We start from the raw sequence: 22,757 nt of genomic DNA, 5'->3' as shown, positions 1-22,757 counted from the left end.
TCTCACCTGAGTCTAAAACCAACACCCATCACACTCAGCCAAACAGCATCCCTAGCAGCAAGCCTTGGCCTGCCCGTGTGCCCAGAGTGTGTGTGTAAATCACAGTGTGTCAGTGTATTTCTACTCTGCATAAACATGCATTGGATTACACCCTGAGAAGGCCGGCTCGGGTTTTACTGGCAGCTCAAGGCTGTGACGTCTCGTTGGGGTGGAACAGACTGAGGATGAGGACTGGAAAGGTTTTTAACAGAAAGCCTGCCGAGAGGATATGTGAATGTGCGCCAGAGAGCAGCCTGCTAGAAGGCGGAAAGTCAGTGACTCCCACCTCCTCCTTCCAGCGGCAGAACTCCAGGGCTGCCTGGCCAGGGATCCACAGACACCTAGCCTCACACCATGGGGACAATAAGGATGGCTGCAGTTTGGGATTATTATAGAGCACACAGAAATCATTGCAGTGTACAGCCATGGGCAGGTAATTATTAATACATGACTCTTTTATACCTTATTTATTATTTTAACCCCCTCCAGCCCAGCCCACCCCCCTTTACACAAGCACACACCCCTCCAGAATAGGGTGTACTGTTACATTGAGATCCAGATCTTGATGGTGGTGCCTGGGGTCCCCTCTGGGTCTACAGGCAAATGGCAAGGCGTTCTCAACATATGACATGTTGCTCTATAGGGTTAATCTGTAGGGCTCTCAATCGGATTTACACAAACCTCTTGGCTCCAGAGGAATTTGCTACGTGATCTAAACAGGGGATCTTATCCCACGAAGGGAGCATTTATTGCGTTTGGCTTTCTCAGAGGTTATAATGCATTTATTTAATAATTTGCATTATTAGCTGACCCATATCCATCATATTAGCCGCTCCTTGTCCACGCTGTGTGACATATGTTTGTGATCTTAGAATGTTGGGTTGAGTTAGCCCATGAGTTACATTGTTACTTACTGGATAAATGGTATGATCATGTCACTGTGTGTGTGTGTGTGTGTATGTATATGTGTGTATGTGTGTATATATATATATATATATATATATATATATATATATATATATATATTACACATACACTTTTTTTATTTTAATGTCTTGGCTAGTCTATATGAGAGTCAGATAATTGCCTTTCAGTGGTAGCAACTTATCCTCCTGTAATAGCCCTGCCAGTTGCAGAAATCTCTACCCTGTACTTTTATTAAGAGGTGGCCATTTGATAGCCATCTCTACAGAGAAGTCATTTATCACTGCATTCGTTATATTTTCCCTGATGTATAATCTTTACTGCTATGTGCTTTTTGTAGGATATATATTTGTAAGCTTGTTTGAGCAGGGTCCTCTTTAACCTATTATTTCAGTAACATTTTGTAATTGTCTTATTTATTGCTAAATTTCCCCCTTTTATAATATTGTAAAGCGCTGCGGAATAAGTTGGTGCTATATAAATGCCGATGATAATAAGTATCATTTAAGTACTAGTATCTGCAGGTATAAGTGCTTATAATATTGCGAATTATTAGTACGAAATGATTCTTATTGGCCTTGATGTATTTTGACATAAGCAAAGGAAATCTATATTTTCAGAACACGATGATACGCCCACTTATCATATCAGTACACCACCAGCTGCCCAAGTAGAGTGGGTGGCAAGACGTGATTTTTATTAATGCAGTTTTACATTGCATGGTTCGAATTAAGCAGAAATACTTATAAATATTACAGGCGTTATAATGTATAAAGCACCAACATATACAGTAGAACTGTGCAAAGGATATGCAAACAAATTCCCCCCCCCCCCCCCCCCCCCCCCCCCCACACACACACACACACAAAGTTTGCCATTTGGTGTCTTATACACAGTTTGGTTATTTAAAACTAATGTGCAATCCAAGTTCTCAAACCAGCACACACAGAACTAGTTCAGCAAGGGGTGCCATACTCCAAAAATGCATAGAAAACCAATTTGCACCCTCAGGTGTGTAAAGCCATACTTCATTGAAAGATATCAAATTAGATTGCATCAAAGTCAAGGAAGTAATAAGCATAAAACATAGATTTTGCCCATACGTCTATTTTGTTTTACTTTTCATCACTTGTTCTTTAGTTAATAAGCCCCTTTATGTATATGTGTGGCAGAGGCCCCTACCTAAATCCAGCACACTCCCCCTTTTAGCTCTCTACATTTCCTGTCTTGCAGAGGCCACACATTCCCCTTTTATGTATTTAAAGAAAATACGTCAATGGGTTCTGCCTTAGAAGCCGTATCCCCTAAATAATAAGAATTACTGTATAGCCGTGATAAATAAGTTATATGGGCTATTAGTGGCGTGAAGCGCAGCATCATGTCAGGATGCTAAAACTCAAGATTATGTCTGTCTGCTGTTTAACTCTCATCACATCAAGCCATTAAAAAAACCATCAGGGAAACCATCTATGACATGAGTACCTATCCTTTGGAAATCCAACTGCAGTTCACTCTTAACATGTTTATCCATTTAACAGGCAATCACTCTAGAAAAGGGTTATTGAATCTAAGCTACTCGGGATTCTGTAAAGAATGACATCCTTTTATGCTTAGCCATCCAGCTGCGGTAGGAAAACCCTACACAGCTGGGAGAATTGACCACTGGCCCTCCAGCTGCTGTAAGCTATGACTCCCATTACAAGCAGGCATTGCACAGCTTAGAGCAGATCCTGCAGAGCAGGTATTGCCTCAACAGGTAGATGACTGTGGTTCTCCCGCAGCCTGAGTGCCAGAACACTGCCTATCCTATTTCTGGAGACTTGGCAGCGAAAAAGTCTTAACTCCACCCTCCGCCACAAAACAAACACTCTGTATTGATTTTGCGATGGCATTGGCATGAAATTCTAGCTAGTTTGTGTTCCAGTTTGGATCTGTCAGGTCTCGGCAGGCAGGACTTGGTGACAGAATTCAAAGCTCTGGAAATCTAGTTCAGCTGTTCCCTGTAGCTCCCAGTCAGGTGCCAACCTTATTGAGTAACAGAGGAGGACGTGACTCCTGTTTGGCCATGTGGAGTCGCTGTAGGACCCGTATTCTCATTTTACTAGTCTGTTAACCCCTTGAGTACCAGAAAGATAAAGCAATGCTTTCAATACGTTTGCCCACAACTCTTGACAATTGTCCCCCATAACTCAGGTCCTTGGCAAGTGCATCCACCTGTTCTTTGTTGGACTACAAATATAAACATGGTTAGCCAAATATTGACATGGATATGAAGAGGAGATTATAAAATGTCTTTTGGCACCAAATCTAGAGGTTATCTACATGTTTAGGGTTTTTTGTGTGTTTTTCCAACTCTTTAAACTCGCTGTTTTAACAATATTTGGGCATATTTGTAACACACCGAAAAGTGAATGGATGTTCTCTTCAGTCCTTGAATTTTGCGTTAACCTTTTTAATCTTAGGAAAGGCATTTGCTCTGCTTTGTTATTCGGGGAAGAGGTCAGCTAGTTAGCCATATCTGGTTACAGATCAACTAGTGATACGCATGATGGATGTGCGCCAAAGGAAATAAAGAGTGAGTTTCAAATGTAGCTGGCACTTGGAGCCTGCTAAATGCCAAATGGTGCAGCAAGCCAGGTACTTTACCAGGGTCTGTTTATATGAAAAGACCGAGTGCTCTGCAATAATGTATTTATTTTTTTAGTACAAGTGTTGCAATTTTGGACAATGTTTTGGTCCAAAGTGGTCTTTTTTCAAACCTAAACGTTTATAGTCCGCTCTATATATTTGCCATGTTCAGATTGTATATGGCTTTGTCTCTCCAGTGTTTAAGCAGGGTAAATTCATGTGTCTCTATAAAATATTGCTCAGCTCTTTGATGCTCATTAAGAGGGTATCATTGAATTGAAAAGGGCAAATAAATTTAGCCTGCGGTTTCTGAATAGAAATATACTATGTCTGTGACAGTGACCTACAAACGTTATGGGGAGAAAGTAGTGAAATCTATTTACTAAAATATTAACTGAAGAACAGACATGCAAAATTTAGCTCTGAATAAGAAATGTGCACACCATAGTTTCTAAAAATATTTTCCCTGCTTAATTCGTTTGTCCACAATTTGAAAACTTTTGTTCTGAACCTGAAATTTATTGTTATTGCATTTTATATATAAAAATAAGAAAATTTACAATGAAAATAGATATCATTAAAGTTCCTTCATCTGGGGGGCGGAGTCTAACTGCCGAGCGGGAAAGACGCACAGTGCAATGGCTCCCAGTTAAAGCGACTAATTTAGGGGCAAACACCCCGAAAAGCAAAGCAAATACTGGCAGAAAAGGCATGCAGCAAGCAGGGGAAACCTGGGGGTACCCAACGACCCTAAAAACGATACACCCCCCCCCCCCCCCTGGGAACCCTCACCAGCAACAGGGGCCTACTCGAGACCGCGCTGGGGAGAGACAGCTAGATATGCAAAACTGAGGCTAAACTCACTTATGCTGCCCCATATCCTGACGTGTGCCTGTTCTAGCTCAATGCAAAGTCAGCAGAGAGTTGCCATACTCTTACCACTGCATACCTGAAACTCAGTGAAGCACTAACACAGGCATGTTTTACCTATCTCTTTTCACAGTGTTATGATTAAGCGCAGCATAGTAATTCTCAGCTAATAGTTTACCTAGTTAGGGCATGTTTAGCCTACTTTCTTCTTCGTAACCGACTAACAAAAAAAATAAAATTTAGTGCTTGTACTCTTGTATACCCTATTGTTATAACTGATGAAAATTCGCGCGAGGAATGCTGTTGGGGTACCTCACGCATGTTGTTCCATTTCTTTGCACTGCAAAAAATTAAAAATAAAAAAAGTTCCTTCATCTGCTCTATTTGCACAGACATATAGCATCAAACAAGCTCTGCCAGACCAGGAAGAAGCCCCTCATTCTAGCTTATGGGAACTAATTTTTCCCCACAAATTTACCCAATAGATTTTAATGGGATAAGCGGTTCCATCGATCAAATGCATGGTAGAACTGATGAATAATCTTGGAGCAACCCTACCTTGGCTTGTTTTAGATTACTGACGGTCCTTTTCACAAGGCTATACACAACGTTCTCTTGTTTCATAGATAAGAATTTCTGTAGTTAGGTACAGGGGCCATAACGTCTTTGCAGAGCAAATGCTTTGAAGCAAAATTGTCAGTAGTGCGATTTATGCACAGGAGAGCTTATCAAAAGGTTGCTATGGTTTATTTTTAAAATTCTCACTAGCTTTTTTTTTTTTTTTTATTTACATGACTTGGCTGGTTGTCAGAGCATGTAAATTAAACTAACCCCAGCACACGCATGCACATTTTCACATAGTCATAGTGAAGGAATGTCCTGACTCGCATGTGTTTCTGCAATATATTACTGTAGATGCCCAATCAACCTGAAAACAAAAGTGCAGTTTAGGTAAGCGTGTGTTTTTTTTTTTTTTTTTTTTTGTTTTTACTTACCTGTCGTGCATTATTTAACCCAGTAAAGACTACAGTAATATTTACATCGAGGTACAGTCTCCTCCAGACAAGTGACAGTTCCGTTTTTAAGTCATCCCAAAGTTTAGTAAGTAGAACCACGTAACAATATTCTAGAACACTTGGGATATGCATCACGCAAGAAGAAAAGTTAAATCTGTGCATTGAAGAAAACGGCCAACTGGTTCTTATCAGCCGTCATAATCTAAGCATCTGGGTTCCAAAAAAATCTCTATGTGGGGCTGAATATTTATCAAAAGATGTCAGCTGTAGCAATGAGTTAGTGTAGGGTAGACCCAGTAGCGTGAGCCATGCTAATTTAACTCTTTATCCCCCATCTCCCCCCCATGAAACTGTTTAAAGCCAGGATGCAAAGCTACAGCTATTTAAACTGCAACTCGTGAAATCCATTGCAGCCTTTACCCAAACACAGCCTGGAGATAATGAGAGTTGCCTTTCACTCAAATCTGGCACACTCTATTGGTCCTACATCATATGGAATTAATAATTTATAAAGCGTGCTTGTGTTGCTTAAAGATATGTTGGTTCCACGGTTTGAATTTTGAGCTCTGAGTGCTATGGTTACAACTGCAACAGTGGCTAGTAGAAAGAGCGGTTTATTTACTTTAACATGCTTCCTTTTTCAGCTAGTGGTACCCAGACTGTCTCTTAACCAGCTGAAGAATTAAAGCACTTTAATTTTCTTTCTATACATGTTTCCTGAGAGTCATTACAGTTGTACTCCAGTAACCGCTATCTGTTGGGTGACCGCACAGTACAGATAATATCTTTGGTACTTGCTACATTAATTGTTTTAGTCTTTAGTCTTAGGATCCATGTATATACAATGCAAAATTGTAAGTTCTGATTCCTAAGAGCTGACAATATCAGGGGTTGGGAAGCAAGGATTGAAAAGAAGAATGTACTGTGCTTTTAAAAAGTAATGTGCTGAATATAAATGCTCACTCCTGGAGTACATTTTAAAAGCTTTCTGCAGATTTGCACTAATGCACATCTGTACTGGATAATTCGCAATAACCCTTCCTCGTCTCCCAGGTATATACAATTTGCGATTGCATAACATTCGCGGTCATCACAGCAAAGGGTTCTCCAAAGAATGAGAAGGAGGGAACACCTCTCAAAAATATTTTTATTAACAACCCTGCTTTTTTTTAATATTTACATGTTGTCCTGGGGGTGGGGAATAGGTAAAAGTCTCAAACAGGTAAACATTTTGTATGCAGTTGTATAACACTCAAAGGGTTTAACCAATTATGTTCTTTAGTGTTTAGAAACTGCCTGCCTGTTGGCCACCCCTGCCTCAGTGTGAACAAGTGAGAACTTAACTATTTTGGAATCATTATTTGTAGTGTTGAAAATGAACTTTTGAAAACATGTTGCTACCTATGCACTAAGGAGAATACAATAACAAAGACACAAGGCTAGAGATTTCCTTTAGTTTGAAATGGAAGGAACTTTGTACTTTTTATAACCAAATACCCCAGATACCATGTTTCTCTCCAGCAAGCCCCCCTATTAGTACAATTTACCAAGGAAGTACTGTACAATTCTGCATAGCCTCCTAGTTTCAATAGAAGCAGCCTATGGGTGCTAAAAGGTGAACCGTGGACAAAAATAGTTGTAACATCCCCTGGATGTTGGGCAAAAATAACATCCCCAGGTAAATATTTGGAAACCAGAGAATATCTGACTGTGCCTTTCCTAGTTAAACACATTGTTATTATATATGTTCTAGATCAGGGGTCCTCAAACTCCGGCCCCCCAGATGTTGCTGAACTACAACTCCCATGATTCTCTGGCTATCTATGTAATTCAAAGAATCATGGGAGTTGTCGTTCAGCAACATCTGGGGGGCCGCAGTTTGAGGACCCCTGTTCTAGATTGATGCTATGCATTGTGTTGCATATGTATATGGTCCTGGCAGAGTTAAGCCACCCTGCAGACACAGCAAGGGCTCCGTAAGAACCTGCAGCATTATTTACTAAACTGAGAGGTGCCAAGAATTCTATATGAATTCAGATCGAATTTTAAATATAAGGCCAAAAGAACCAAACTGAGAACATACCTTTCTAGTTAGGCTGTTTTTTGTCCTAAATTTTGAAATTCACTTTGAATTCCCAGCAATTCTCACCTCTAATTTGCAAGTGTTTTCTGTCCATTCTATTAATCTCAATCTGTGTTCCTGTTTAGTGTAGTGGATTAACAGAGCTGGGTGAAGTGTTGCAAAAAAGATACTCGTCAACTTTTGTGCGGCCCTACCCACCACCCCGAGGTGGTATGACTATATTGCTAATTACACAAGACTATTATAAGAATCTTCCGTACCCTGGGAAAATTACAGTATGTTAGTTTATTATTCACAGAACCTACGAAAAAAATGTAACTTTTTTATTTTATTTTTTTGTTAAACATATGTTCTAACATACTGTGCGAATGCTATTATATATTTTACGGTTTAAAAAAGGTTTTCCCCTTTCATCACTACGCTTTCATGACCTCTAATATGTTGTTTACGTATACGTATCAGTGTAATTTAATATAGATACCCCGAGCAATAATGAAGAATTGTAGTATGATTTCTGTGACCTTCTCTAGACTTGTAATATATATATATATATGTGTGTGTGTGTGTGTGTGTGTATACATTTTTGTGTGTATTTAGTTAAATGTGCCCATAAAATGTGTCAGTAAACACACATTATTTATTTATTTATTTGCCGTAGGTGTTTTACCAATAATTCATCCTTATTCTTTTAACTTTAGAAAACTTTTTTTTTGTTTACCTGCAAGTAACAAAAGCAAAAATATTTTTTTAAAGAAACTGTGAAATTTCAATAGCTGACACTGATTAGTTTAAAAATCTGTGTAAAAAAAAATAATTAGGTTTGAATGTTTTATATTGTTTTGTAGGACCACAGCTCCCTCTGCTGCTCGTTTGCTTCTGTATAAATCTTTTCATTGAATTATTTGCATAGTGTTTTGAATGCAGGAACAGGAGGCAAATGTGATCACAAATTTGAATGTGCAAGTAATTTTTGACCATGAAAAAAATGTGTAAGATGTTTGAGAAAACAACATTTTCTATTAGACGGACACTTAAATTGAGTTGACGCATTTATAAATGTACTTGACTAAAGGGAGAAGTTGTCACCTTCTATCAACACTAATGTGTAGTTATGCAGATGAATTTGGATTTTAACCCAAGGCATCATAGTAACTAAATACTTTATCGAATGTTAAAAGAATATTGATATTTACATACCGGTAGTTATGTTTGAAAACACCTTTCCGTGTTCATTGTCTGATTGCTGCCTAGCTGATGTTGTATTCTACAGAGGTATATGTTAATCTAAAGATCTAATAACATTGTATTCTGTAATAGCAGCATCTAATATTGTCATAAAACATTTTGCAATATATAGTGTGCCGCCATTTTGTTCTCTGCATGGGAGTAGTCAAACTTTATAACGCAGCATGCGTGTTCTCCAAGTAATTGAAAGATCCATTGCAACTTTGCTTTTGTATGGAATTATTTGAGAATGCTGTAAGTCCCCTGTTATACTATAATATTTGTATAATAACAAAGTTTCGTCTTGCTGGTAATTTCCATTGATTGATTGGTTGGGGCACTCCCTGATAATGAAAGGCAAACCCGGCCCTAGTAGGCTGTCATTCAGGGGTCTGTAAAATGCTTGTCTGTTCATTCATGCAGTTTGGTTATTCTAACTTTTGTTTCTATCCAAGTAACAAAAGTGTAAATAAACAATTCCCGTCACTTTTTGTTTTCACTAGTTTAAGTTTTTATTGGCCTGCAGGCAGGGTCGATCATTACCTCGATAAGAGTACATTTTATGTGCTGTTCTGCTTGTGTGTAAACATATATTTTATTTTGACATTTTATTAAGGTTTACAGCAGTGTCATGACAAGAGATACAAAATGAAGAAAAATAAAACCATTTGTAGAATATAATCTTTCAATAATAAATTTAAAAAAACTAACACATCCTCATATAACAAGCACATAAAGATACATATGTATATAAAGTGTGTGTGTGTGTGTGTGTGTATATATATATATATATATATTTTTATTTTTTATTTTTTTATAACTATATGTTAATTACATAATTCAGCTCTTGTACATGCCCGTTTGCAAAAAAAATGTATCTCCATAAAAGAATAAAGCACAAAAAAGAAACTGTGTGTGTGTGTGTGTGTGTGTATGTGTGTGTGTGTGTGTGTGTATATATATATATATATATATATATATAATATATATATATATATGTGTGTGTTTAAACAGCCACTCACTGTTGGGGAAACCCCAACAAATGCATTGGAGAATTTCTATACTATAACTGTTTTGGCATATGTTTTGCAATTTGCAGTGACTCCCAGCTATGGTGACCATATGTCTTGTGGAATGGAGGGATGGTTAGGCAGAGAGCAGAAGGTATAGTAAAGGCATGAAAGTAAAGGCATAAAAATAATTAATATCCTCTGCTTGCCTGTTTTAGATCGTAAGCCTGTTTGGGTAGGGTCCTCTTCCCCTACTATTCCAGTACGTCAATCGTGGTTTGTTTGTTTGTTTTTTACAATCACGTGTTTGTTTACTGTACTTTGGAATTTGTTGGTGTTATATAAATAATTATAATTGTAGTTTTGTTTTTTAGCACTTTCACCAATTATGGCCCTCGTAACTGTTTAATTTTTCTTCCAAAAGCAAGTATTTTGGTTCTCCCAGCAGCTTGAAAACTGTGCTTTGTTATTCCACAATGGGAGCACAGGATGGAATTCTGAACTTGGAATTTGACTAATGCCTGCTTTGTCTATAGCAGACAGCTGTGAACATTCCAAGGCAGAAATTTACAAAATCTTTAGTCTTTACATCTCACTACACCTTTTTTCTTTTTTTCAACAGCCACATTTTCTTTTGCACGTAGCTCTAAAGTGGATAAACATTGCAAGCAAGAAAAGAACATTAGTGTAAACTGCTGCATATTATGAAGTTTAGGGGTTTTATCTAAATCCTTGAGTGGGAAAAAAAATAATGTGTTAAGAGCATTTTAGTAAAACAAAGACTCCTTTTTTGAGTCTGAAATGTTATTGTGAAATGCCATTGTATCACATGTTCCTTCTGCAGATAATCCTGACACAGTGGTAGAGACGGGTTTTCCTTCTTGTTCGGTATACGGTAGCTTTGGATGAGAGAACCTCTGCTTTAGTATCTATCTAGGAAGTTCTAGCGGATCTTCGTCAAGTCTAGAAAGATCACAAAGAAAGTTCAGATTCCTTCTCCCTGCTCTAAGACCTGAAGTAGCAGCTCAGTAATATGTTCACAGGTCTTCTGCCATTAGGTTGTGGAAGTAGCCAGAAGTGTGATGAGGCTAATATATATTTTTTTGAAAATGGCAAGTAATTTGCACACTGAATAAGGCTATCCGATAAAAGTGGTGTAGATTCCCCTGCTCAAATGAGCTTCTGTCAAGTCATAAATGTTGTGAACACCAGAGCGCATGTGTTTAGCTGCCCCAGGGGCCAGCATTTAAAGGACCACTATAGTGCCCTGAGGGTGCCCCCACCTCCTGCTTTCCTATGGACGCTGGCGTTTTCTCACTGTGAAAATCACAGTGAGAAGCGCCTATAGCGGCTGTCAATGAGACAGTCACTAGAGGCTGGATTAACCCATATGTAAACATAGCAGTTTTGTTTACAGCAGGCAGGGTTAATCCTAGATGGACCTGGCACCCAGACCACTTCATTAAGCTGAAGTAGTCTGGGTGCCTATAGTGGTCCTTTAATAATTTAGGCTTTGACATGACTGTGCATGATCAGCAGCCTTCTCACTCGCTATAATCCACACTTGGGGCTGACGTTATGACCGCACACTAGGGCGGCTGTTCAGGCTATTCTTATAATTAATATGTATTATTATTTTTATAGCACCAGCAGTTTAATTGATACTATCCTGAAGAAGTGAGTTGTCAATGACTTTGAAGGAATGGAGGCTGGGAGAAGGGAAGGGAGTTCCACAGAAAAGGTGCAGCTGTGAAAAAGTCTTGAAGGCGAGCATCAGAGGTGGGAGTACGGACAGTGGATAGACATAGGTCTTTGGCAGAGCGCAGATTCCTAGATGGGACATATTTGTGTATTAGGAAAGATAGGAAGGTTAGAGCAGTATTATGTAGAGACTTGTAAGCAAGCACCATAATCCTAAATTGAGCCCTATATCTTACGGGTTGCCAATGTAGGGACTGACAGAGAGAGGGGAGGTGCGGGCGTACATGATCAGCCTTGTTGCTGCATTCATTATAGATTGCAACGGTGCAAGCTCTGAACACGTAAGACTTCTAAAACTTGGTTCTAGATTATCTTCAGTGTTAAGCTGATATATGCATTTGGTTTTATATTTTATTAATGGGATCTATATTCTATTCTAGCATGTTATTTTAGTGTAGAGATTTGTTGCACTGTTCACCATTGACTTGCATAATGGTATATTAATTAAATCTTACGTATTGATACATAACCAATTCCACTACCTGACAGCTTAATCTGTGAGTTTCATACTGTCCTGTAAATATAAATTACGCTATTTCAATAGGTACACATCTTTACTAGTGTTCACTTTAAAGGCTTATTACTAGAAAATGCATCTTAAAATGCTTAATTAAGCCATTCAGTGTTAAACAGATTGGTCACACACACCAATCACTGCTCTGGTACTCAAAGGGTAAACCGTACTCTGACACTGATCTGCCTGTTTATGATAGCAGTGAATGCAGATGAGTGACCCAGTTTGCTGGAAATAGCAGAGGACTGTCAAAAACCAGGGCACAATTTCTCATCGAGCAATGTAGAAAGAGGATGACTTACTCATACCTAAAAAGTTTTTAGGCTACGCATACAACTGGAACGTAATTCCTTTGATTTGGCAACACACTACATCATTTTAAGAAATATATGTATTGTGAAAGCGGATATGAGCCAACACCTTTATTGAGTCTATTTGGAAATAAATATCACGTACACCTCACAATGTTGGGAAGTAAGAGAGAGGACAGTAGTATAACTTGTGACTCTGATGATGCATGATGGCTGGAGTGGTGGCATGCCATTTCAACGCACATGCCCATAGGTTGACTTGTGGCCATGCTAAACTGGTCATTAGACTTGCCAATGCGCAAGTATTCCCATATAGGCAGAATGCTTGTGTATAACAACAAGCAAAGTAAATAATGCTTTCAAGCCAAACAAAATGGGAACAATTCATTGATCTTCTTTTTTATGGACAGGGCTCCCAAATACAAACATTCCTGCAGGATCCAGGAAAGTCTGGAGCTTTTTTATTTTTTTTCCACCCATTGTATAATTGAAGCAAAAGGTGATTCGCTTAACTGTTCGGGAAGTTCTAACTATTGATTTCTAGGTAGCTTCTACAAAAGTTGCTGTAATAATCACTGCATGGTTTGCTCTAATGTTATAATTTATTAACCAGCCTCAGATGGAGAAGAGGGTCAGTGTAATTGAATGTGCCCTCCAATGCTTTATCTTTGATAGTAGGATTAAGCATTGAATACACCTAGGTAGTGCTCATTGATGATGGTTAATGATTATCCCCACTACATGGAAAGGAGTCGGGGGAGTAATCGACACTGCATGTACCTAGTCATGGTACTGTGACAAAATACAAGCCGAGAATAAAACTTGCCCATTAAAAGACATTACTTTTAGACATGCTGTCTAATATTCCAAAATCCATGAGTTTGAATTAGAAAATGCGTTGTGGCCTTCTGTTGTTTTTTTTGTTTGTTTTTTTTTAAATGTATTCTATACTGCGCTATTTAATTCTGTTGGGAAAACCAAAACATTTCTGTCTTTCATTCAAAACCTCTTAATGACAGTTGACATGCTATAACCTTCATGATGGCATTATATTTGCCTAACGTCTTGAATGGGTTCAGTTCCTTTATTGTTTGTGCCCGCATCCCTCTTACCAGAACTCTACTCTGTGCATGCTATCTCTGCATAGAATCTATCCTAGTCTATCCTTCAGTTTCAATGGATGCCTTGTGTTTCTATTATTTCTTTTTTTAAATCTTTCTTCTTTTTTGAGCTATGTTTAATGTTGTTTAATTTTATATGAAGATCAGATTAAACAGAAATTGCTATGGAGTTTGTATTTTGATTACATTTTTCATAAGGGCAGTCCAACACACAGGATATCTTTTTTTTTTTTCTTTTATGATAAAAATGCGCAGACCCCTCAACTTTCTCATTGACAGTGGAGATTACAAAATCAAATAGGAATCCTGGAGAACAGACTAGAAAATTGCAAACTTAAGGCCAAAATAGCCAAGATGAAGAAATAGGCACACTGCTCAATTTCTCAAATTTGACTTTTTTAATTTTTTTTTAATGAAAATTTTCAATACTCATGCAGGAATTGCAGTGTTCTGCAATTCCTGATTTAAAGGACCACTATTGTGCCCTGACGGTGCCCCCACCCTCAGGGTCCCACTCCCGCCGGGCTGGATGGAGAGGAAGGGGTTAAATCACTTACCTTTCTCCAACGCCGGGCTCCCTCGGTGCTGGAGACTCTCCTCCTCCTTATCCCGTCATCGGCTGAATGCGCATTCGCTGCTTTCCTGTGGACGCTGGCGTCTTCTCACTGTGAAAATCAGCGCCTCTAGCGGCTTTCAATGAGACGGCCACTAGAGGCTGGATTAACCCATATGTAAACATAGCAGTTTCTCTGAAACAGCTATGTTTGCAGCAGAAAGGGTTAATCCTAGGTGGACCTGACACCCAGACCACTTCATTAAGCTGAAGTGGTCTGGGTGCCTAGAGTGGTCCTTTTAATAAATAAATCCTTTGTGTTTCTATTTATTTATTTTTGGGCCAAACGATTCTGTTGTTCTGTGCAGTCACCTGCCTTATGGTGGACCAGTTTGCTTGGTTAATCAAACTTGGTATGCAATCTAATTATTATATAATTACTGATATATTTTTTTTAAAAATTAACATCCTTAATAAACTTATGTAAATAAATGTAGTCAAAGGAAGGAGAAGGGTGTCCATGACCTGGAGTTTAAATTTAAACAACTTGGGTGTGGTGTTCTGTATGGTGTAAGAGATGCCCGCCCTTGGCAGTCATGAGATTTGGGTGTAATGTAGTGGAAGAATTAAATTAATTATATTATAATGCACAGTGTAATGGATGTTTTGAGAGAGCGACTAAGGAATTGATTTAATTATTTATTAATTTATTGTATAACTTTTTCAAATGTTTTTTTTTTTTGTGTGTGTGTTTTTATTTGAATGAAGATTCATTTTTGGAAATAGTAAAATATGATCTAGAAACATATTGAATTGTAAATTTAAAAGCCTTTTCAAAATATTAATTTGAGGTCTCTATTGGGATTTGGTAACTGGAAATTTCAGAATTTGTCATCAAGGAAAAAACGCAGAATGGGAAATTCTTCTATAAATTTCTGAAACTGCCCTATTCACCAATATCACTCAGTTGTTCGTGTAATGGGATGCCTCGTTTCCTTATACTAGTCATTTTAAACATGGAATAAATAAACACCCGAGAGATTTGAAGATTTGACACAGTGTAGGCTGTACAATTTTTCATTTTGCACTTGATCAAAAAACTGCCAGCAAATCTGTTCATTTGTTGATTCTGCAGGTTTATAAAAACTCGTACAGCGCACCATGCTGTATAGATAAATTATATTATCATAATGCAAACATTTTATTTTTCTAGTTTTGTTTCCAAGTTATTTTTATTTCTTTTTTTTCATGAATGTATTTGCAAAATAAATTCATGTTGGATATGTTTTTTAAATAGTATTTTTCTAGATATATAATTTGTTAATCATTACTTGTTTGAAATAAATGAAAACCATATTTCAGTTATTAAGACACATACACTTATTGTAATTTTTTTTGTCAATTGAGAGGTGGGAGTTTATGTGGATTCTGAAAAAAAAACTTCTGTTTACTACAATCACATTATTTTCAGGTTTGAGTAGAATAAACATAAATTGTACCAACGTCAAAAGACGAATAGTGGCTGCATTGAAATGTTAATTAAGCCCAATGCAGTCCACATAATATGTGCTCATTGGGAGATAACAAAAATATAATAAGATAAATTGAGAAGCAAAAAAAAAAATCACCACAAAACAGAAATGAAGAAGAAAGAAATGAAAAATTTAGACGAAAAAGATAGTGTTGGAACTAATTGAGGAGACAGGGCAGCATAGAGAGCAGGGGAGTCTTGTTACCTTGCATCTAGAAACTTTCTTTAAAGGGTTACTTCAACCACCATGACAACTTCTGCTTTTTGAAGCGGTCTTTGTGGTAGGAGTATGAGTAGTGTTTAAACTTGAAACATTGCACATACAGATATATTTTTTTTAATTGTCTGATTGGGGCAGCCCTGAGCCCTCTTTTGAGCTGACCAATTCCTCCAACCGAAGGCTTCTTAATAGGAAACCTGTAATTGGAATTTGGTGTGGCCCCCATAACATCAGATGGGTGCACCAGAGAGCTTTACCCAGCACTGGATTAATGTAAGTTTTAAACTTTATTTTTAAAGATAGAATAATGTCAATAGGGTATTATTCTATCATTAGTGAAAGAGGGTTGGATAAACCCTTTAATTTTACTACATTAGGATATTTGATGTATTCCAGACAAGAACAATAGTTTTGTAAGCAGCATTTATTTATTTTAATTTTTAACACAAACCTCAGCTTGGTTTATTCACTGACCCAGTAATTCTTGAGGGAATTACAAATTTTATGACAAAATAGCCAAATTGCTTAACATTATTATTTTGACAGCTTTGGCAGATTAGTTTAGAATTTACAATCCTAGCAACAATTTTCACAGGAACACTGCAAGTATCATTGTATAGGGTTATGGTGTTAGCAGGTTACTGTATTATCTACCACATGACTTTTTACACATTTTGTTCAGCAAACTTTAACGGGTTCATAGCAATAATTTGTAGAATATATGACAGTTCATAACTTGTACAAAACGTCCCTTACACATAGTTTAATTAAAGGGATACTCCAGTTCCGTAAAACACTTTAGCTTACTGAAGTGTGAAGAACCTCTGCATCTCTTCTTCCTGATGAGTAATGCCTATTTGTCAAACCATGTTTCCATGTCCCTTTTTATATGCAGTCATTATGGCCCCGTGAAGTGACTCCACCATCTTTTAGCACTTGTGAATCAGTTGATAGGAATTAAATTTTTAGCTTGCAAAATGGAGACCACTTTTGTTTTAAAGCAGATGCATCTTCGTTCCTTATATTTGTTTTTCAATAAAGGACAGTAATACAAAAACATTTGACTTAATGTTTACGAAGCCATTTTTAAACGTTATGTACTTTGGGGTAAAGAGACTACATGTCGTGCTTTGAAAATGTGTCTGCCAAACTAGAGGCATCAATTAAACGTGTTTGGCAAAGAGGAAATGTGCCTTGTCTATCCAGACTTCTGTCAGAATATTCTACATAAGCACGGTTGGAGGAATGATTTGATTTGTCGGACAGTTTTCTATGACATTCGTTTTTTGTTTGTGTACGAAATGTTCTGTGAGACTCACAATAAATTGTTCTCTCTTCCAGGGAACCTTTGATCCTTCATATTTTATTGGATCTCAAATAGGCTATCAGCATGAAGAAAAATCTGGTCATCGTGGCTTTACCGTTAATCTTCATTCTTCTCATTTTAGTGAACGCTCAGGCTTCTATGGGTAAGTAAAAAAGCAAATGTTCTTGGTCAAGGGAAAATGTGTTGACTCAATGGATTCAGGTGGGGGAAGGGTTTGTATGATTTGGTGGGGTATAATCTTATTTCAATTATAAAACCTCCTTCTTTATATTGGATTTTGTTGCAAGTCTTTGAAATGCCCAAGAACTTAGGTGTCTTCAGAATCAATGGTGTACCTTTCTCCTTATAGTTGACTTTTTATAAAGGTGTGGGTGCTGAACTGAGCTTGGCAGAGAGGGAAATGGAGCCACACTTTTTTTTTTTTTTTTTTTTTTAAAGGATCGGAACATATTTCACTCAAACAAATCTTGGCAAGTTCTGTGAACTGTTTTATTATTATTTTAACCCCTTAAGGACCAAACTTCTGGAATAAAAGGGAATCATGACATGTCACACATGTCATGTGTCCTTAAGGGGTTAAAGGGTTTTTCAAAGATAGATATATACATTATTTTTTATTTATTTTTGCATTCGTGGTTGCAAAACATGCAAAAATATTGACTCACTAGAGTCATCCAAGCGAAAACTCAACAAATACTTCTCAAAAACTGGGAATGGGATTTTTTTGCCCATCTAACAGTGGAAAGTACATAGTGTTTTTGGGTTTTTTTTTTTTTAGTTTTAGGTCCACCCAGCCTCTCTACCTTTGGGAAAGCTGGTGTGGGTCCTCTCCCTGTGACGCATCTTTAATATTCATGCTCTTCCTCTCTGCTACTTCGCACACAATTTAGTGATGCTGTACTGACATCATATTCTGGCTCCTGGCATCGCAACAGGGCACGCAAGGGAACATTGAGGAAGAGCAGGAAAGTAATCACTCCCTCACCACCCATGCTAAGCCCCCCGCAACACACTATATTTCGACACAGTGGGCACCTGCTGTTTAGATAGGCAGGTGCCTACTATGTCTTAGTGCACAGCGAGTTGCATCTTGGAAGGGGCCCCTAAGTTGCCCAGCCAGCCGACTCATGGGCCCCCTGAGAGGCGGAACACAGATTGCACGGTTGTAATTGCGACCCTTTGTAAACCCTTTAGTTCTGCCACTGATATAGGAAGTTTGCAATATTTTAAACGTGTTTTTAATACATTATCTATCTGTCTATCTATCTATATACTTGCACACACTAATTGGTAATGGCCTGCTTAGCCCTTGATTTGGAACTTTTGAAATACCAGCAAAGTGGAAAAATTCTCAGCATATAATTAAATATCCTGTTGACTACCACTATAGCAACCAAATCTTAACAAAGTGCAAAATTAAGCATGTGGAAGGGAAACAGCACATTTAAATATATTGGCAGCTACACAATAATCCGCTTCACGGACTCTGAACAAAGGTTTTGTGTCGTAGGATTTGGAACTTTCTGGCTCACAACTTTTTTTGTTTGATAGAGATTAATCCCCACTGTCCAACTGAGACAGTTTATCTACTGTGGCGAACATGGGGAACAATTGTAGACACTTTTAGTTGTTTGTGCCGAATATAAATAAGCTTCTCCTCTTTTAACATTCCTTAACTGCAGTATCAGCAGAATCGTAAACTTGTGATTGCACAAGGAATAGAAAGATGTTCTGGGTTTTTTTTTGTTTTGTTTTTTGTTTTTTATAGCCTTAAAATTAGGTGTTTTAAATGGATACTATCTTTTACAGAGTAGGATAAAATATTATGCATTTGTGTTTTTTTTTTTTACTAAGATTAAATGACTTTATGCTGATTAAAAACATTTGGGTAAAGATTTTTTTGCCGATGGATACAAATTGCAATTTCAGAAAATTTTACAAACGTTCACCTGTTCAATCTATTTGTGTGGTTTAGTGTATATGTATGTACTCCTCTTGGAGCCCTTGGAAATTCTATATTCACAAGGCAGCACTCATTTTAAAGAGGCGAGAGCTATTACAGATTTTCCATGGCAGTTTTTGAGTTATTAAAGTCTAACATTGAGAAATTTCTAGATTTATTTGCAAAATTCTAAACTGGAATTTTCTGACATATTGTGTTTCATTTCCTGATAGATTTAAGGAAACCTCTCCAGCCAGACCAGATAAAATGCAGATCTTATGAGAAAGAAACATTTTCTTGCTGGTGGACACCATGGACTGATGACGTACTTCCAACAAACTACAGTCTGTTCTACAGAAAAGAAACGTAAAGTTCCTTCAGCTTACTCTTCTAGTCATTCTATATTTTATCTTAGAAAATATATATTTTAACAGTTATTATTCCGCACATTACTGAGCATGCAAAGGAAAATCAGAAGGAGTGGGCTAAAAAAATTGCAAAGAGGAGATGATGTAGCACGGTTACTAAATGTGCACACTGAACATGACTTGGAACATAGAAGTTGTCTATCAGTTTCTTTTGATCGCATAAATTATGTAATACCGTAAATAACGGACTTCTTATTCTATATAACAGCACATGGTATTATTTCTTGAGAAATACTTTGGAGACATCTTGCATTTGTTAAATCCTGGATCTGTGGGCCCCCTCATTGTATCCAGAACCACTTGAATACAGGGACAGTTGGGAGCAGCCTCATTCAATTCTACTGCAGATTAAAATCAGTATGAAGCATAAGTTGGGCCAGGCATTTGCTAGTTCAATACTGTATTGATTAGTGCATGTGCAGTAAGTGCTTTTAAAGTTTAAAAAAAATTAAGCCATTTATTTGTATTTGCCCATGGGCCAAATGATGCCAGTCCTACCCAATTAAGTGGTGTGTGCATTCCTTGACTGGAATATTTATGTGAAGCAGGGCACTTGCTCGTAAGCTGCTCAAGCATTAGTTGAACTCTAAATCCACTGCTAACAGCATGTATAAATCTAGTAGCCAAACGGTGACACAGGCTGATAATCCCAATCTGTTTTTACTTTGTTCTATCTTTGTGCTATGTCTGTATGGTTGATCATAGTAAGACTGACTCCTGTCAGTCACATTATATGGTCACAAAGTCAGAGATTGACTGAGTTCTATATGATTAAAGGCATTATAAACCTAGTTTATGTTGTGATATTCATTTATAGAATGAATAGTGAATCTTTATTAACTCCGACTTTTTCTATGCTTGATATTTAACTCTAAGCAAACTGTAGAAACAATGTTGTTGATATAACCATGCCTTAAATCAGTGCTCCTCAACCCTCTCGTCAAGGCACACCTAACAGTCCAGGATTTAGAGAGATTTAGTGTGTGTTTTTTAAGGTGTTAAAAAAAAAAACAAAAAAAAACCTAGAGTCTAAGGTGTGTGTGTGTGTGTTGTGTTTTTTTTTTTTTTCCTTTCTTCTAGACACCTTAGACACACCTGGATAATTCCTAAATCCTGGACTGTTAGGTGTGCCCCAACGAGAGGGTTGAAAAGCACTGCATTAAATCATTTATGTATCCCAGAAAGTCTATCCATACATGAAATTGCTATTTATCAGTTACTTACGGTATTTGCTATAAATGTTATGCCAGTAGAAAAACAAAAAGGCTAGCAAAGCATCATGGCACTTGTACTTCTACAACATCTGGAAATCTACCTTTTGGGCACACGAGCCTTAGACGTTTAACCCCTTAAGGACCAAACATCTGGAATAAAAGGAAATCATGACATGTCAGACTTGTCATGTGTCCTTAATTTAAAGGACCACTATAGGCACCCAGACCACTTCAGCTCAATGAAGTGGTCTGGGTGCCAGGTCCAGCTGAGGTTAACCTTGCAGCTGTAAACATCGCAGTTTCAGAGAAACTGCTATGTTTACAATAGGGTTAATCCAGCCTCTAATGGCTGTCTCATTGACAGCCGCTAGAGGCGCTTCTCACTGTGATTTTTCACAGGGAGAAGACGCCAGCATCCATAGGAAAGCATTGAGAAATGCTTTCCTATGGACTGATTGAATGCGTGCGTGGCTCTTGCCGCGCACGCGCATTCGTCGGAAGAGGGAGGAGGGAGCCCGGTGCTGAAGAAAGGGAAGAGATTAACCCCTTCCTCCCCCTAGAGCACGGCGGAAGGGGGGCCAGGACCCAGGAGGGTGGGGGGGGACATGGCACTATAGTGGTCTTTTAATTGCTTATTTTAACATAACTTGATTATATGGTGCCTTACATTCAAGAGTCGCTTTCTGTTTTTGGTTTTAATCCTTGTAGATTTTCTTTGGCTCGCAACATTGACATTGTCACACAGAGAGTGTGGATTTCACATCCAGCCTGATTGACTAATATAGTATTAGCCTAAGCTAAGCATTCTTGCCATGTTTCCTGCAGTGTAGTGGCAATAAGCCACAAAGCAATCCCAAACCTGGAAAAACTTTTCCTACCACTTGCAATGTAGAGTCTGATTTCGAGTACAAGTGTGAAAAAATGGTTACCCAGACAGTCTGGCAATATTACATGAATATTGTCCAAACATCTGGTAGTTTCTTTTTTTTTTTTTTGGCATACGCTCATTTCAATGTTGAATTGAGAAGGGGTAATGATGCCTGCAGGCCGTTTTCTAAAACTCGAATCTATTCCTGCTCTTAAAGGAACACTATAGTCACCTAAATTACTTTAGCTAAATAAAGCAGTTTTAGTGTATAGATCATTCCTCTGCAATTTCACTGCTCAATTCACTGTCATTTAGGAGTTATATCACTTTGTTTCTGTTTATGCAGCCCTAACCACACCTCCCCTGGCTATGATTGACAGAGCCTGCATGAAAAAAAAAACTGGTTTCACTTTCAAACAGATGTAATTTACCTTAAATAATTGTATCTCAATCTCTAAATTGAACTTTAATCACATACAGGAGGCTCTTGCAGGGGCTAGCAAGCTATTAACATAGCAGGGGATAAGAAAATCTTAATATAACAGAACTTGCAATAAAGAAAGCCTAAATAGGGCTCTCTTTACAGGAAGTGTTTATGGAAGGCTGTGCAAGTCATATGCAGGGAGGTGTGACTAGGGTTCATAAACAAAGGGATTTAACTCCTAAATGGCAGAGGATTGAGCAGTGAGGCTGCAGTATACACCAAAACTGCCTCAGTAAGCTAAAGTTGTTCAGGTGACTATAGTGTCCCTTTAAGCATTATATTGCTGTGGACAATCCTATACACAGCCTAGTATTGTAAGTCGTATTGCCTCTGCCCTCTGTAAAGCACACTCCCCTAACAAATCTCAACAGTTCCCAAAGTTAGTTAGCAGTAAAAACGCTACACTGAGTTTATCTCTCAGGCTTTGTGATATACTTATACTAACTGCACATATATTCTAGGTTCATTGTAGCTATGTGATACATTTGAGTGCATCGTGTTAAAGTGTAAGTTTTATGGCTGTGGAGAACTGTGATATGCTGACACACCACACATTAGGATGAACGTTCTTGCTATGGAGCGCTGTGATACATTTACAAGCACTGTACGTTACTGTGACTGTTATTGCTGTGGGTAGTGGCAAACCGTGATGGCGGTAACTCAAGTAAGGGATTTACCATAAGACAGAG

General features: G+C 37.9%; 1 protein-coding gene across 1 annotated transcript in view; it reads left to right on the top strand.

Moving 5' to 3' along the window:
- Positions 1-253: 253 nt before the first annotated feature.
- PRLR (prolactin receptor) overlaps positions 254-22,757 on the top strand; it is a 33,745-nt gene continuing 11,241 nt past the window's right edge. Inside the window, exons 1-3 of the mRNA XM_063456847.1 lie at positions 254-472; positions 17,147-17,274; positions 19,308-19,440. Coding sequence (XP_063312917.1) covers positions 17,196-17,274; positions 19,308-19,440 — 212 coding nt within the window. The 5' untranslated portion in view covers positions 254-472; positions 17,147-17,195. The remainder of the gene's footprint in view (positions 473-17,146; positions 17,275-19,307; positions 19,441-22,757) is intronic.

This window comes from Pelobates fuscus, chromosome 5 (assembly GCF_036172605.1).
Source record: "Pelobates fuscus isolate aPelFus1 chromosome 5, aPelFus1.pri, whole genome shotgun sequence".
Taxonomy (NCBI): Eukaryota; Metazoa; Chordata; class Amphibia; order Anura; family Pelobatidae; genus Pelobates; species Pelobates fuscus.
This window is presented reverse-complemented; position numbering and strand designations above follow the sequence as displayed.